The 15,763-nt window shown below is 43.9% G+C and overlaps 3 protein-coding genes across 3 annotated transcripts in view; 2 read left to right on the forward strand and 1 right to left on the reverse strand.

Annotated features, from left to right (window-relative positions):
- LOC123516403 (4'-phosphopantetheine phosphatase-like) overlaps positions 1–15,763 on the forward strand; it is a 504,510-nt gene that overhangs the window by 455,284 nt on the left and 33,463 nt on the right. The gene's annotated exons all lie outside the window — the stretch shown is intronic.
- On the reverse strand, positions 332–4,132 carry LOC123516404. The gene is made up of 4 exons (XM_045275660.1): positions 3,751–4,132; positions 3,457–3,595; positions 2,363–3,274; positions 332–2,189 (listed from the first exon to the last, which is right to left on the reverse strand). Exons 1-4 carry the CDS (start codon positions 4,130–4,132, stop codon positions 332–334), a joined length of 3,291 nt encoding a protein of 1,096 aa, XP_045131595.1.
- Positions 7,651–11,976, forward strand: LOC123517183. The gene is made up of 2 exons (XM_045277181.1): positions 7,651–8,923; positions 10,566–11,976. Exon 1 carries the CDS (start codon positions 8,211–8,213, stop codon positions 8,916–8,918), a length of 708 nt encoding a protein of 235 aa, XP_045133116.1. The 5' UTR covers positions 7,651–8,210; the 3' UTR covers positions 8,919–8,923; positions 10,566–11,976.

The following is a 15,763-nucleotide window of genomic DNA, read 5'->3' on the forward strand; positions in this document are numbered from 1 at the left end:
TTCTGGCCAGTCCCAAAAGCAATCCACAGGTGCTTTAAGTGTAGCCTTGGCACTGCAGCGACTGACAGGACCACCACATCGGTATCAACTGTACGCAGGACAATCTTCTGGCATCCTTGTCGGACAGCATCAGCAGTGTGCAGCAGCATTCTTGTGTCGGCTTCTTCCTGAGTACAGGGGCTCAGTGCTGCAGTGATGCTTTCATCTGGTGGATTGCAAAGAACACCATCACCTAGGGTGGCAACAAGCTGCTTTCCATCTGGTCGGTGCTGCATTTTCATTGTGCATCTAGCCAGGAATGTGAACAGTTCCTGCTTGTTTGCATCAAGTCTCAGAAACTGCTGCCAGTTGCCAGGTAAGTTGTTGTTCCTTGAACCCGGCGTCTGATCCCCTTTCCGCGGCGCTTTCTGGTTTCAGACTTCAAGCTGTTCTCAAGGTACTGGTCCCACACTATATCCACCCTGTCTGCTCGCTCCAGCTGCTTTTCAATGTAAGGCAAGAAGACTTTGTCTGCATAGTCATTGAATGTTGTGCAAACAACTGGCTTCAGCATGTTCACAAGCGCAGCACCATCGAGGATGATCGCATCAGAATCGGGAGCATCAATGCTACACTCAACACTGCTAGTGAGGCAGTCAAGAAGATCTGACTTCTTGCCCTGGCGTAACTTGCCATCCTGAGACAGAGACGGTGGGCACCTCTGATTTTCGTGTCTGAAGAATTCATTTAGATCACCGTCTCGTGATTGACACGCAATGTACAGTCGCGAAAATAGTGAGCAGTCACTCTTAAGAGACTGTAACTTGGACGTGGACTGGGACTTGCCTCTTGCTGGAGGTTGTCCGAACAGTTGGAGTTTGTTCTTCGTGATCCTGTCACTGAGAGGCTTGCTGCCATTCACGAGGCGCTCTTCAACAAAGGACTGATACTGCTGTACTCCAAGTTCTTCAGCCTGACGAACGGACTTGGCAGCTTCTTCATCCATGATGTCATGGGTGTCAAGACATATCAACTCCTGGCTCTCCTCGATGAATGGATTCCCCATGTCAGTTATGACCTCAACCAGGGAACACACCTGTGTGACAAACGTCTTCTGAATGCTTGCAGTCTGTTCAAGGTGCCTCATCTCTTTGCTCTGCTTGCTCTCCATAGCCTCCACTGAAGACTCAAATTCAGCAATCATCCTTGCCATCTCAGGACCTGCAACAGACCATCTTCTGAATGCTTCAGGGTTTTGTGTTAGGCCCACAGCACCACCATCTTCTTTCAGGGTTGCATTATTCTGCTCATGTGCCTGATCAATGGCCATTGCAGAGAATGGGCGCTGGCTCTTACGAACAGTGAATCCTCCATTGCGAAAATCCTCAACAACTTCTGGATGCATGTGTTCCAGACTGATCATGTCTCGCACATGAACAGATGCCCATCGAGCATAGTTCACATGATCTAGGGCAAAGAACCATGGAATCAGCTTGCTCAAGATCTCAACATAGAGATCAAAGTCAGACTCTCGCAGTGATCTGACATAGGTCATCAGAAGGAGCTCAAGCCGCAGGGTCGTACACCAGAAGTAGAACTGGACACTCTCAGTACTCCTCTCATCACACCACTGTTCAAATGTCTTCACATCATCAGGGTCTGGTTTCATTTCAGCATACTGGAGATAGGCCTTCTTCATGAGGATATGCAGGCAACAGGCTGTCACCTGGTGAACATGACGAGTACGGGTAACGTGGGCTGCCTTTAAGAAGGAGTCTGCGGTGCCTGGAGAGGCAACCTTTGCCTGTACAAGGGCCTCTACCCATCCACTATCCTCTAACCAATCTCCCAAAACCTTCATTGTCGCCATCTCTGTGTGGAGACCACCCAGCACCATGACAAACTTGGCTTCTCCATACTTCTCAGGCCATGTCCACTGTATTTCTTTGCAGATGGCAAAGAGTGGCTGGTCAACTGTAATGACTGGAACTTGTCCCGGGTTAACGTGCTCTACAGCCTGCTGGATCACATCCATTGAATGGCGCATCATTGCAGTGGACTTTGACTGCTCTTGGAAAAGAGGAAGAAGGACACTTATATCTGGAGTGATACCTTGTTCTTGTTGATGACTAGCATGATAGGCAGCCCATGACACATTGCTGTCTCCAGAAACGTCTACCAGGTTTGTGCCGTCCACAGACTCCAGCCATCTGAAACAAGCACAACAACCTTTATTAAAAGGCTAAAATACTGCACAAAATCCAGATCACTTTATCAAATGTATAAAATTCTGCAGAAAGTAAAATCATAATCCTTTAGCAAATGACGAAAAGACAATATTTCATAGACTAGTATAGATTAGACAGACGATGCAAGGACATACCTAGTCTCTTTCAGCAGTGCTTGTTCCACCAGTTGGCCATCCCTAGTGAGTGAACCTTCAATCTTGGGAACAGTCAGCCTCTCCTTCCTTTTGTACATCACTGGAGGTACACTAGTGTAGCAGTCTGGCAGTTCTGATACCTTCTTGGAAGTTGACACTTCCAGTGGGCAGAAATCAGGGCGAACTGTGCCTGGATTGCTTTCTGTGACCTGCTGGAACAAGGATATTCCAGTTCCATGAAAGGAATCCATGGCTGTAGTAGAGCTTGGATTGTGGTCAATGTTGTCAATGGCTCCTTTGGTGTTCAACCCTAGACGAAGATTGCGAGGGCAGACAGTTTTCTCTTGTTCGTACTGTTTACAGGCACGGTTTCCTTGTCCTGTGGATATTTCCATAACACGATCATATGAAATGGACAGCCCAAGTTTGAACATTTTGTCCACAAGTTGTCGCTTGCGTGTTTTCTCATGGATTGTTGCACCAACATAGATGGCCAGTGGTGTTTCTCGTGCCTTGTTGTGACGGACTCCACTGCTTTCACTTCCACGACGAACAGAGCTGTTGTACTGAAGCAGCTGTGCCACGCTGAGGGTTGCTTGACTGAAGACATTACCAGAGGAGCCTGACTGGGACTTGATGCTTGGACCCTCGTGGATCATGGCTACTAAAGCCAACAGTGTCTGTGGCACAGACTGTGTCTGGCATTCGCTGTCAAATGAACCTGTGAATGAAGCGTTCTTCTCTAGCATGTACCGACGGACAATTTGTGCTGCTTTTGCAAGAGTTATTGCTTCATCATCATATTCTTTCTCACATACCTTGGTGAGAGCACTGCCTATATCTTCGTCGAAGGCTAGCAGGATATCTCGCCCCTCTTTGTAGGCTTTAAGATCTGGAAAATTGGCAAGGATTCTGTTTTTTAGATGTGTCGAGTTCACACGGCTGCTCTGTGCGACACCTAGCTCTTGCAGTCTCGAGGAATAAAGTTTAGAAAGATCTGCTAACTTGAACACTGGTGAGACAGCTTCATCTGTCTTGCTTTCCTCAATATATGAAATAAGCTCAGCTAGGACAAGTCCGTGATTGATCTTAACAGTTTCATCTTCTCCTCCTTGTCTTCAGCGTGTTCAGCAGTGGAAGCTTTCTTGTACAGTGCAGCCAAGCAACGAGCATGGTACAATACATCTTGCGCAACCATATCTCCTGCACTAAGCTTGGCAATAAGTCTCTCATCTTGAAGAATTAATGAGCACTTACGAACACGTGCATCTAAGCGAAAGGTTGATGCTCTGTGAAGTGTATTTGATGCTGAAGCTGGCTCGTCACAGAAAAAGCATAGATCTCTCTTTCCTTTTTGTCGCCCCTCTTCATTACTCGTCCGGGTGAACTTAGATGAGGTTTTTCAGGATCTGGGCATTCTCTTTTCTCAGCTCGTTGTAGCTTGGTTGTGTTGAACTTGATACGACAAGACTTGTGCCACTTTGCATGTCGTTCTTCAAGGGTAGTCCTAACACCTTTGCCCTCATCAAGTCGTCGAATATCTAGTGTCACTGGAATACTATCTAGTTCATGAAAACGGGCTAGGTTCTCTGAGAAAGTAATGTACCCGGCTCCTTGATCAGTACGCCTTGATTCTGCTGGACATTGCAAATTCTCGTCAGTGTCTGTTTGGCAAATGATACATTTGTTCCAGTTTGTTATCTGAGCGTCTTGAGATGGCTCAGGGCTGAGGGATGCTGCCATCTGGTGCTTTTTAGTAGCCATCTCCATGCTACTTCAGTCAAACCTGAAAGAGCAAGGGGCAATTTTAATAAGAACCGAGAATTGGAAACCTAAGTTAAATATTAGTTATTAGTAGGTAAATAGGACCATGGCTGGAAATTTATTAATTGACATATTTTACCAAGCTTGGCCTTGAGGCACGTGTCCTAAGAAAGTCATATTCTGGTCATGGTGAGTTGGTCACCTAGCTAACATCCACGAAAAATTTGGGCTTCGTAAGCTCATGAGGAGCCGAGATATTAGTCGTGGGTACTTTGCCCCCACAAGTACCCCTTAGGGTCAATTAAGCCTGAATAGGGTTAATGGAGCAAAATTCTAGCATTTTGGGGTTCAAAATTTTTATGACCACAAAATTCATTTTGAACTTCTGATATTAAAATCTGGATTTATTTCGTATATTTTTCAATTTGACCTGACATGACCTAAGATGACCTTTACCTGACATTGACCTCATAAATAGATAAACTGATGTAAAGTTAATCTCCATGTCAAATATCAATCGCCTTGGGCGAAAAATGGGCTAGTTATAAAAGCTACAGCTGAGTTACCTACGAAATAGTCGATTTGTGACGAAAATTTTGACTTTTGACACGTTATAAGTCCCACATTTTTTGACCAATTTCCAATGTTATTTTTTTGTTAGAAGCCCTATGAATTCTTCTTAGGATGTGGGTTTGGTTTTTGCTCCCTGTTTTTTGGTTTTGGAACAGTCCTCGAAAAACCGTAGGGAGGGGGCATATAATATTCTACTGGCGGCCATATTGGAAAATGGCTGCCATTCGCTTCCTGGGCAGAATTCATGATGGCCCCATATCTGAAAATCTTCATAAGGGTCTAGACTAACTTTGTGCCAAATGCCATGCTTTTAACCCAAAGTGAACAATTCGGCCATTTTTTGTCATATATCCGCCTAGCTACTGCAACAAAGTTAGAACTTGCCTGGTTTATTGTCGGGAAGCACTGCATCCCCGGCCTCGGAAGTTTTTTTAATCCGAGCCCTGCCGTGGGAAGGAAAGCCTCTGGTCTCCCCTATGTCCTTGCCTCCGATGTCCATAGGGTTGAAATCTTGATGCAAATCCTCCAGACGAGGTTCTGCCAAATGGATTTGTCTTCCCATCTCCAAACTTCCAGGTGCCAGGCTTCCAGGAAGGGAAGGGAGATTTGGCCGGAATTTTAGTCCTGAGTTTCTCAGACTCTTTGATCTGCTTTGCAGACTAAGAGAGGTCATCCCCAAATAAAAAGCGTGTCATGGGCACTTTGTCTGAGCACAGGTGTGCATACTTCTGATTTATTTCCCGCTTGATGTTAAAGCGGCGTACCAAGTTGTTACGGTAGTTGGCATGACCTAACAGGGTCAGAGCACCATTAATCATGCACATCTCATGGGCCACAGGCCCACAACAGCATTACCCTCATCCTGGGCCACTTTATCCAGCACAGAAAGGGATTTAATGATGATGGTAGCTGCTTTAAGGATATCTTTGTTCACGTCTTTCATACGCAAATCTGCCTTCCTAGCGTCCTGTTTGAGCGCCTCCAAAATCTGGACATTGCACTGAACAGGGGATAAAGCAGGACAATTACCAGGCCTCTTGGTACTCTCGTCCTCCGCAACTTCCTTGTAACTGTCGGTGGGGTGACGTGCAGTGTATCTCATGCGAATGCGAAGCTTCAGCAGAATAGTGATTTGCTGATATGAAATTAAGGAAGTACACGAGACTTATCGTAGGTCAGTTGAAGTGTACTTCTAATTTTACGTCAAATCACCTTCTGCCACGTGGAGATTCCTACATGATATAAGCCATCCGCGCACCTGCCAGTCAGTTGCTGGACCATTCCCGTGCTGGCCGGACGTGTGTGAAGTCGTGGTCTTCGTTTTCCACGTGTTTCCTTCGCTCGGCTTTTGTCACGGCAGGTACTTTGCCCTTACTACTCAGGTTGGATCTATGGTACGGGATAGACCTGCCATAGGGCATTGGTATGGGATGGGCCTGCCGATTTGCCATATTTGTATTTTTGTGGGCTTATGCAGGCTTTTGGCTCGTTGGGTGCAGGTGTCCGTCAGTCATGTCTGGGATGGAGGACTGCACAGCCCCGCCACCTGAGTTCTGCCGTGGTAGTAGCCGGAGGAGTGCCACTGGGTCATCGAGGGACAGTGTGAGGTCTCTGGTTAGCTCGGAGGACTCCCGGTGTCCCGTGGACAAGTGATATAGTGTGGCTGTGACAAAGTGTTTAGATGCGTCTTCTGCACATGCGCGATCCGGGAGTAGACGACGCCACGGCCTGCTGTGACAAAGTATGGCATGGAAACATCCAACGGGATTATGGAGAAGGTATGACATACATTTCAAGGCCCATGTTTAGTGTAGCATTGAAAAATGAGCTATATTAACACTGTTTTCAGTCACAGCATATTTTAGGCCACCCATATCAAACAAATAGTGATATTTCTACTCTTTGGTTCTTTTTCTATCATAGTGAGGCACTAGTCTTTCCACCGATACATGCTGAAAGCCAATGGCTACTGTAATATTAAAAAAAAAATTGAATTGTTTAAATTCACACAATATCACATGTCTCATTCTGTCATAGCTATAGGCATGACATATTATAGTGTCTGTTGTTCGTTCCCGGGCCGCGAATGCGCAGAAGACGCAACTAAACACTTTGTCATGGGCCACACTTTGGCATGTGACACCGGGATGGGCCGGAGAGGGTACGTGACAGTTGGGTTCAGCGATGCCGAGATGTAAACACACCGGGTCGGCGCTCCCGTGCCCGGTCGTCACCTGCTCCTGATGACGATGTCCCTTCCTGGCAAGTGGTCATGAAAGAACTGGTGCAGTTGAAAGGTGAAGTGGCTAAGCTGACGGCTGCCCAGTCCCCTGCCCCGCAGACGCAACAGGTGACTTTCCAGGCAGGTCCTTCTGGGTTGCAGGCAGCTACTTCACCTGCGAACTTTTCTGGCTTTTTGCCCTCCACTGATGAAGAAGGGTAAATCTATAGAACAGCAACTCCTTACATATTCTTTTATATTACCCCCCTTCCCCCACACAAGCTTGGGGGCACGTGGGGAATTGGGGGTTTGGGGGGGGAGCCAAAAGAGGTGAGATATGGCGATCCAAAAAAATCTAAGGACAAAAACCTAACCTAACGTAACATAACCTAACCGGGGGGGGGTGGCTGTCCCCCCCGGACCTCCCCTACAACACTAACTTAAACCTAACCTAACGTAACCTAACCTAGCCGGGGGGGCGCGGCCCCCCGAGACCGCCCCCCCTTCAACACTAACCTAACCCTAACATAAACATAACCTACCGTATTCTTGCTTTGGGGCAGCTTCCCTCCCCCCACGCCGGTTCTCTTATAGCTTCACACAATATGCCCTACCTCTAGCAATACCCCTCCTCACAATACCTTAACGAAAGGATGAAGGTCCTGGCTGGTCCTCTTCTCGATTGTACACTGACTTGCATCGCAGGAGCGATGATTTCCCAGTAATCAAATTTGCAACCTTTACACCTAATGTCACTGGTGGCCATGGCTCAACTGCGCACACAGATCTCTGTGCACCTGTCTGCCCAGCTGTGCCCCGCCTGCGAATACATATAGGAAATTCCCATTGGTGCAGCTTGTGGTGTTAAGAGGTGGTGGCATGTCATTGGACAAAAGAACTATAAACACAATAAGAATCCTATTCAGCAGTTACCCACAAACCCAGGATGTGAACAACAGACAGTCACTTCCTGTTACCCACAAACCCCAGATATATACAATAGACAATAGCAATGTTTACTATTTGGACTTAGACTCCGAGTGACGTCTCTAATTTCAGTGAAGCAATGTGACATAACCGTGTGTGACCCCCAAACAAGACCACAAGGTACGTGTTCTCCATTAACTACTCATCATTTTGTTATTATTGCACAGATTAGAGAGGAGGTCCTGTTATAAAGATTTACGGGAAGGTGAGGTTCGGGATATTCCTCATAGGGGCAGTGTTTTATTGCAGGCGGCCACTGTACTGGGTTCCACGGACAGTGTTGATGTGGATATTGATCCTAAGATGGCTGCTATGGTAAATATATTTTTTGAGAAAGGGCTACAGGAGGAGGATTACAAATCCATTACTGAGGATTCGGTCACTAGGCGTCCCAACAATTGCCCCGCTCTGGCGCCAGTAGAGTGTAATCCTCAGATCCTGGCAGCCTTGAAAACGGACGCTAAGAAGGTGGACTCTCGCCTCACAGAAATCAGTGCTGACATTATTTCTGCGGGTACCATTCTAACCAAGTCACTCTTGGAGTTGGATCGACTTGTGCAGAATACTGGTAACTCACAGGTGGCACAAGAGGTTGGTAAAATTAATGGTGCACTGGCACTTTTGGGTTATGCCAACTTCAGGACTAATTTGGCCAGGAAACTTCTTATGAAGAGGGAGATTAATCCCAAATACGCACATCTGTGCTCTGAGAGAGTGCCTATCACCCGTTTTTTGTTTGGGGATGATCTTTCTCAGTCCATCAAACAGATTGAGGAGATTGACAAATTAAAAGTTAAGTTATCCAACAGGAAGCCTTTCTTCCCATGGAAGTCCACTTCAGGCAGGAACCGGAGCTTCTGGGGCAAGGCAGCTGTCAGGAGCCACGCAGCCAGGTTCCAGCCATACGGATCACAGAGGAGTTTCCGGGGTGGCCAGAGGCAGTACTCGGCACGACAGGACCTGGATCCAAAAAATGCCAAAGGTCGGGGTCAACAACGGCCCCGACGTTAAATCAGGTTAGCAACACTTTTGTGGCAGGCAGACCACACTTTTTGTACACAAGTGGTTGGAAATTACTAAGGACCCAGTTATTTTGGACATAGTACAACACTGCCATCTGGACATTAATGTCAATGATATTGAACATTTATTTTTGTGTGAATTGGCTTATAAATTTAATACAGCTGAACAGGCTATTGTTGATAAGGAGATTTTACATTTGTTGGAGCTAGGGGTTATTGTTGCGACAGAGAGGTGTCAGGAGCAAATTATTTCTCCTATTTTTCGAAGACCTAAAAAGGATGGCGGTTATAGGATGGTGCTCAACCTAAGTGACCTTAACAAACACATTCCATATAAACATTTTAAAATGGAGAATTTTGAGCAAGCCATTAGACTTATTAATGCAGGTGACTATCTAGCTTCAGTTGATCTCAAACATGCTTACTACACAGTGAAAGTGGTGGAAGAACAACAGAGATTTTTGTGTTTTAAGTGGAAAGACATCATCTATCAGTTCACGTGTCTCCCTAATGGTATTTCCGAGGGGCCCAGAATTTTCACAAAATTGATGAAGCCAGTTTTTGCTGCATTGCGAGCAAAATGCCATGATGACTCTTTAATCTGTCATGGGTCTAGGACAGGCTGTCTGGCTTCTGTAGAGGCTACCATTGCTTTACTTCATCAACTAGGTTTTTGTATTAATGTGGACAAGTCTGTGCTGGAACCCACTCAGACCATTGAATACTTGGGTAACATCATTGATACTCATAATATGACTGTTTCATTACCACCACGCAGGATTCAGAAGATCATTCAAGCCTGTACGGACCTTAAGAATAAATGTACAGCTAGGATCAGGGTGGTAGCCAGGGTTATTGCGGCCTTTCCAGCAGTGGAGCAGGGCAAGCTGCATTACAGGCATTTGGAGGCTGGCAAAATTGCAGCTTTGAACCTCAAACAAGGGAACTATGAGAGTTACATGAGGATTACTGAGGGTATGAAGTCTGACCTTCAGTGGTCGATAAATAATCTTTCTAGTCAAACTAGGAAAATTTTCAGGGCAGGCACGGATATTGATGTCTATACGGATGCTTCAACCACAGGTTAGGGTGGCCATGTTTACCATCAGTCTGTTGCCGGTAGTTGGTCGGCTGAGGAAAGGTTGATGCACATTAATGCATTGGAGCTTAAGGCCATGCTATTAGTTTTGCAAGTGTTTGCTCCAGTTCTCAAAGGAAAACACATTAGGATTTTTTGTGACAATACTACTGCAATGACTTATGTTAATCAAATGGGTGGAATAAGATCTTCTATTTGTAACGAGATAGCCACAAATATCTGGGATTGGTGCCTCGCTTTTGACACTTGGTTAACATGTTCTCACATCCCGGGCAAGGCTAACGCGTTGGCGGATTCGGCTTCTCGGGTAGTTAAGGCAGACCATGAATGGAAACTCAATGTTGATATTTTCCTACAGTAATGTGTTCTTTTTGGTATTCCAGTGATTGACTTGTTCGCCTCAAGGCTCAATAACCAACTCCCTTGCTATTGTTCTTGGTGCCCTGATCCAGGAGCCACATATGTGGATGCCTTCACTTTAAACTGGTCTACATTTAAACTTTCATACATCTTTCCACCCTTTTCTTTGATTGCTAGGTGTCTGCAAAAGATCAAGGCGGAAGGGGCACGAGTGTGGATGGTGGATGGTTCTCACAACCATGGATGGGCACATTGGTAAGGATGCTAACAGATTACCCTTGCCTCATCCCACGCCACAGGGGGTGCTGGTACACCCATCTTCAGGGGAGGAACATCCCATATTGAGGCACACTCAACTGATGGTGTGCCTTCTATCCGGCAGCACCTGCAATGCCGCGGTATTTCTGAGGACGGTGCAGACATCCTGGCCTTGTGGAAACCGGGGACAGAGAGACAATATAGACCACACCTTAAGCGATGGAAACAGTTTTGTCATAGATGGGACATTAGTCCATTTGATCCCACTGTCTCAAACATAATAAATTTTCTATCTGAAACTTTTAACAGGCATGTTGGGTATGAGTCGGTCAACACTGCGAGGAGTGCCCTCTCGTCGCTAGGGATTGTCGTGGATGGATGCAGAGTGGGTAATCATCCATTAGTCATCAGGTTCATGAAGGGCATCTTTAACCTTAGACCACCATCCCCTAGATACACAGAAACCTGGGATGTTCAGCCAGTTCTGACCCTGTTAACTACTATGTATCCTTTGCACATGTTGACACTTAAGGATTTGTCTTTGAAATTGGTTATGCTTATGGCATTGACTCCAGTAGCACAAGTACAAACTCTGCATCTGTTGTGTACAAGGGAATTGCACATTGACAAAGATTTCATTTCTGTTAAATTAAAGGGCAACATTAAGCAATGCCGGCCAACGTTTAATATACAGACTGTTAAATTCCAAGCTTATTCTAGGGACCTCCGTTTATGTGTTTGTGCTGCATTGGGACATTATTTGGACAGGACTGAGGGACTCCGCAAGGAGTTTTCCCCATTCAATGATACCTTACTCATCAGTTATATTAAACCACACAGGCCGGTTACTAGAGATTCCATATCCCGATGGATTAAAACCATGCTTGCTAAGTCAGGAGTGGATACGTCGAAATTTACAGTGGGTAGTGTTAGATCTGCTGCGGTGTCTAAGGCCAAGGCTATGTCCATACCCATCGCTTATATTATGTCCAGAGCGGGTTGGACCCGGGAAAGTACTTTTGCAAAGAACTATGACAAACACATTGTTCCTGCAGTTGACTCCTTTCAGGAAGCGGTGTTAGAGTAGGTTTGTTACTCTTTGGTGTTCATTTTGTGTTTTTATGTTTGGATATTGAATTAAATTTACTTTTACGGTGCTTATTGGGACCAAGGTTGTGTGGTGGATGTTGGACTTGCCGGCATCGGTAGTGCCGCGTGCCCGAGCGCGGGAAACTCGTGCAAGCTTGTCATACTTGTCGTCTTTGTGTATTATGCTGCTACTTTTTAGTCACTATATCGCCTTCGAAGAGGAAAGTGGACACTTCTCTCTTCGGAGAAAGAGAGAGAGAGAGAGTGTGTGACATTTGCTAATATTTTAGACACAAGCGGGGCGCATGTAGGTTATCTATCGAGAGGAAGAGGGGAGGAGGAAGGAGAGGAAACGAAGAGAGAGAGAGAGAGAGAGATTAGAAAATTTTTTTTTTGTATTTGTGTGTGTGTGTGTGTGTGTGTGTGTGTGTGTGTGTGTGTGTGTGTGTGTGTGTATTTACCTAGTTGTATTTACCTAGTTGTAGTTTTACAGGGCCTGGGCTTTATGCTCGTGTGGTCCCGTCTCCATATCTACACTTATCCAATTTTTCTTTAAAACTATGTACACTCTTTGCTGATACCACTTCCTCACTCAAACTGTTCCAAGTCTCAACACATCTTTGCGGGAAACTAAATTTTTTAACATCTCTCAGACATCGTCCCTTCCTTAGTTTCTTACTATGCGATCTTGTGCTTCTAAAGTCATATTCTTCTCTCAGGATCAGTTTCTCATTATCCACTTCATCCATTCCGTTAATCAATTTATAAACTTGTATCAGATCCCCTCTCTCTCTTCTCTGCTCCAAGGTTGGTAGATCCATTGCCTTTAGTCTCTCCTCATATGCCATCCCTTTAAATTCTGGAACCATTCTTGTAGCCATTTTTTGTAGTCTCTCTAATTTTCTTATGTGTGTCTTTTATGGGAGTCCACACAACTCCTGCATATTCCAATCTAGGTCTTATTTTAGTACTTATCAATTTCTTCATCATTTCCTTGTCCATATAGTGAAATGCTACTCCAATATTCCTTAGCAAATTATCGTCTCTCTGAAAATTCTATCAATATGGCTAACCGGTTGATTATTTTCTTCCATTGTCACTCCCAAGTCCTTTTCCTTTTTACTTTTCTAGTTCTACTCCATCTCCCATCTTATAGATTCCCACTGGTCGTCTTTCACTTTTCCCATTTCCATGACATGGCTTTTGTCCACATTGAATTCCATCTCCCATTTTTGCTCCATTTCCAGATCTTGTTTAAGTCTTCCTGTAGTATTTCACAATCCTCTTTTGTTTAATGACTCTGCACAGTTTCGCATCGTCCATAAACAGATTTATGTAGCTGTTCACTCCCTCTGGCATGTCATTTATATATACGAGAAAAAGTATTGGTGCCAATACTGATCCCTGTGGCACTCCGCTGTCTACTGTTCTCCACTTGGACTTCATATCTTTAACTATCGTCCTTATTTCTCTTCCCATTAAGTAATTCTTCATCCATCTCAATGTGCTTCCTTTTAAGCCACCCTTCTCTAACTTCCATAGTAATCTTTCATGTGGCACTTTATCAAAAGCCTTTTTTAGATCTAAATAAATACAGTCAACCCATCCCTCTCTCTCGTACTTTATCAACTATTCTAGAGTAGAAACTCAATAAATTTGTCACACATGACCGACCTTTTCTAAAACCAAATTGGCTATTTGATAATATTTTGTTGTCTTCAAGAAACCCGATCCATTGCTTCTTTATTACTTTTTCACACATCTTGCATATTACACTAGTTAGTGATACCGGCCTGTAATTTAAAGGTTCTTCCTTCCTTCCGCTCTTATATATGGGAACCACCTCAGCTCTTTTCCACTCCACTGGCACTGTTCCATTTTCTATTGAGCATTTTATGATGTTGTATATTGGACTTGCTAGTTCTTCCCTACATTCTTTCAGTATTCTGCCTGAGACTTCATCCGGTCCCATTGCCTTTTCCTCATCCAATTCCGTCATCAACTTTTTATTTCAAGCTTGGTTACTTTAATCTCTTTCATATAGACAGTCTCTCTATTACCCTGTGGTCTTTCAAATTTGGATTCCTTAGTAAAGACCTCATGAAATTTACTATTTAACAGTTCTGCCATACTTTTTGGGTCTTCCACCATTCCGTTTTCTCCTTTTAACCTTTCTATTGTTTCTTTTTGTCTTATTTTTCCATTTATGAATCTGTAGAACAATTTTGGTTGTTCCTTACATTTTTCGACAATGTCCTTTTCATAGTTCTTTTCTTCTTCCTTTCTCACATTAGCATATTCATTTCTTTCTGTTTTGAAGTTTTCCTTATTTTCTGGATTTCTGTTTGTGTGTGTGTGTGTGTGTGTGTGTGTGTGTATTTAACTAGTTATATTTACCTAGTTGTAGTTTTACAGGGTCTGGGCTTTATGCTCGTGTGGTCCCGTCTCCATATCTACACTTATCCAATTTTTCTTTAAAACTATGTACACTCTTTGCTGACACCACTTCCTCACTCAAACTGTTTCAAGTCTCAACACATCTTTGCGGGAAACTACATTTTTTAACATCTCTCAGACATCGTCCCTTCCTTAGTTTCTTACTATGCGATCTTGTGCTTCTAAAGTCATATTCTTCTCTCAGGATCAGTTTCTCATTATCCACTTCATCCATTCCGTTAATCAATTTATAAACTTGTATCAGATCCCCTCTCTCTCTTCTCTGCTCCAAGGTTGGTAGATCCATTGCCTTTAGTCTCTCCTTATATGCCATCCCTTTAAATTCTGGAACCATTCTTGTAGCCATTTTATTGTAGTCTCTCTAATCTTCTTATGTGTTTCTTTTTATGGGGAGTCCACACAACTCCTGCATATTCCAATCTAGGTCTTATTTTAGTACTTATCAATTTCTTCATCATTTCCTTGTCCATACAGTGAAATGCTACTCCAATATTCCTAAGCAAATTATACGTCTCTGAAAATTCTATCAATATGGCTAACCGGTTGATTATTTTCTTCCATTGTCACTCCCAAGTCCTTTTCCTTTTTACTTTTCTAGTTCTACTCCATCTCCCATCTTATAGATTCCCACTGGTCGTCTTTCACTTTTTCCCATTTTCATGACATGGCTTTTCTCCACATTGAATTCAATCTCCCATTTTTTGCTCCATTTCCAGATCTTGTTTAAGTCTTCCTATAGTATTTCACAATCCTCTTTTTGTTTAATGACTCTGCACAGTTTCGCATCATCCGCAAACATATTTATGTAGCTGTTCACTCCCTCTGGCATGTCATTTATATATACGAGAAAAAGTATTGGTGCCAATACTGACCCCTGTGGCACTCCGCTGTCTACTGTTCTCCACTTGGACTTCATATCTTTAACTATCGTCCTTATTTCTCTCCCCCTTAAGTAATTCTTCATCCATCTCAATGTGCTTCCTTCTCCTCTAACTTCCATAGTAATATTTCATGTGGCACTTTATCAAATGCCTTTTTTAGATCTAAATAAATACGTACAGTCAACCCATCCCTCTCTCTCTTGTACTTTATCAACTATTCTAGAGTAGAAACTCAATAAATTTGTTACACATGACCGACCTTTTCTAAAACCAAATTGGCTATTTGATAATATTTTGTTGTCTTCAAGAAACTCAGTCCATTGCTTCTTTATTACTTTTTCACACATCTTGCATATTACACTAGTTAGTGATACCGGTCTGTAATTTAAAGGTTCTTCCTTCCTTCCGTTCTTATATATGGGAACCACCTCAGCTCTTTTCCACTCTACAGGCACTGTTCCATTTTCAATTGAGCATTTTATGATGTTGTATATAGGACTTGCTAGTTCTTCCCTACATTCTTTCAGTATTCTGCCTGAGACTTCATCCGGTCCCATTGCCTTTTCCTCATCTAGTTCCGTCATCAACTTGGTTACTTTAATCTCTTTCATATAGACAGTCTCTCTATTAGCCTGTGGTCTTTCAAATTTGGATTCCTTAGTAAAGACCTCATGAAATTTACTATTTAAC

This window comes from Portunus trituberculatus, chromosome 41 (genome assembly GCF_017591435.1).
Source record: "Portunus trituberculatus isolate SZX2019 chromosome 41, ASM1759143v1, whole genome shotgun sequence".
NCBI lineage: Eukaryota > Metazoa > Arthropoda > Malacostraca > Decapoda > Portunidae > Portunus > Portunus trituberculatus.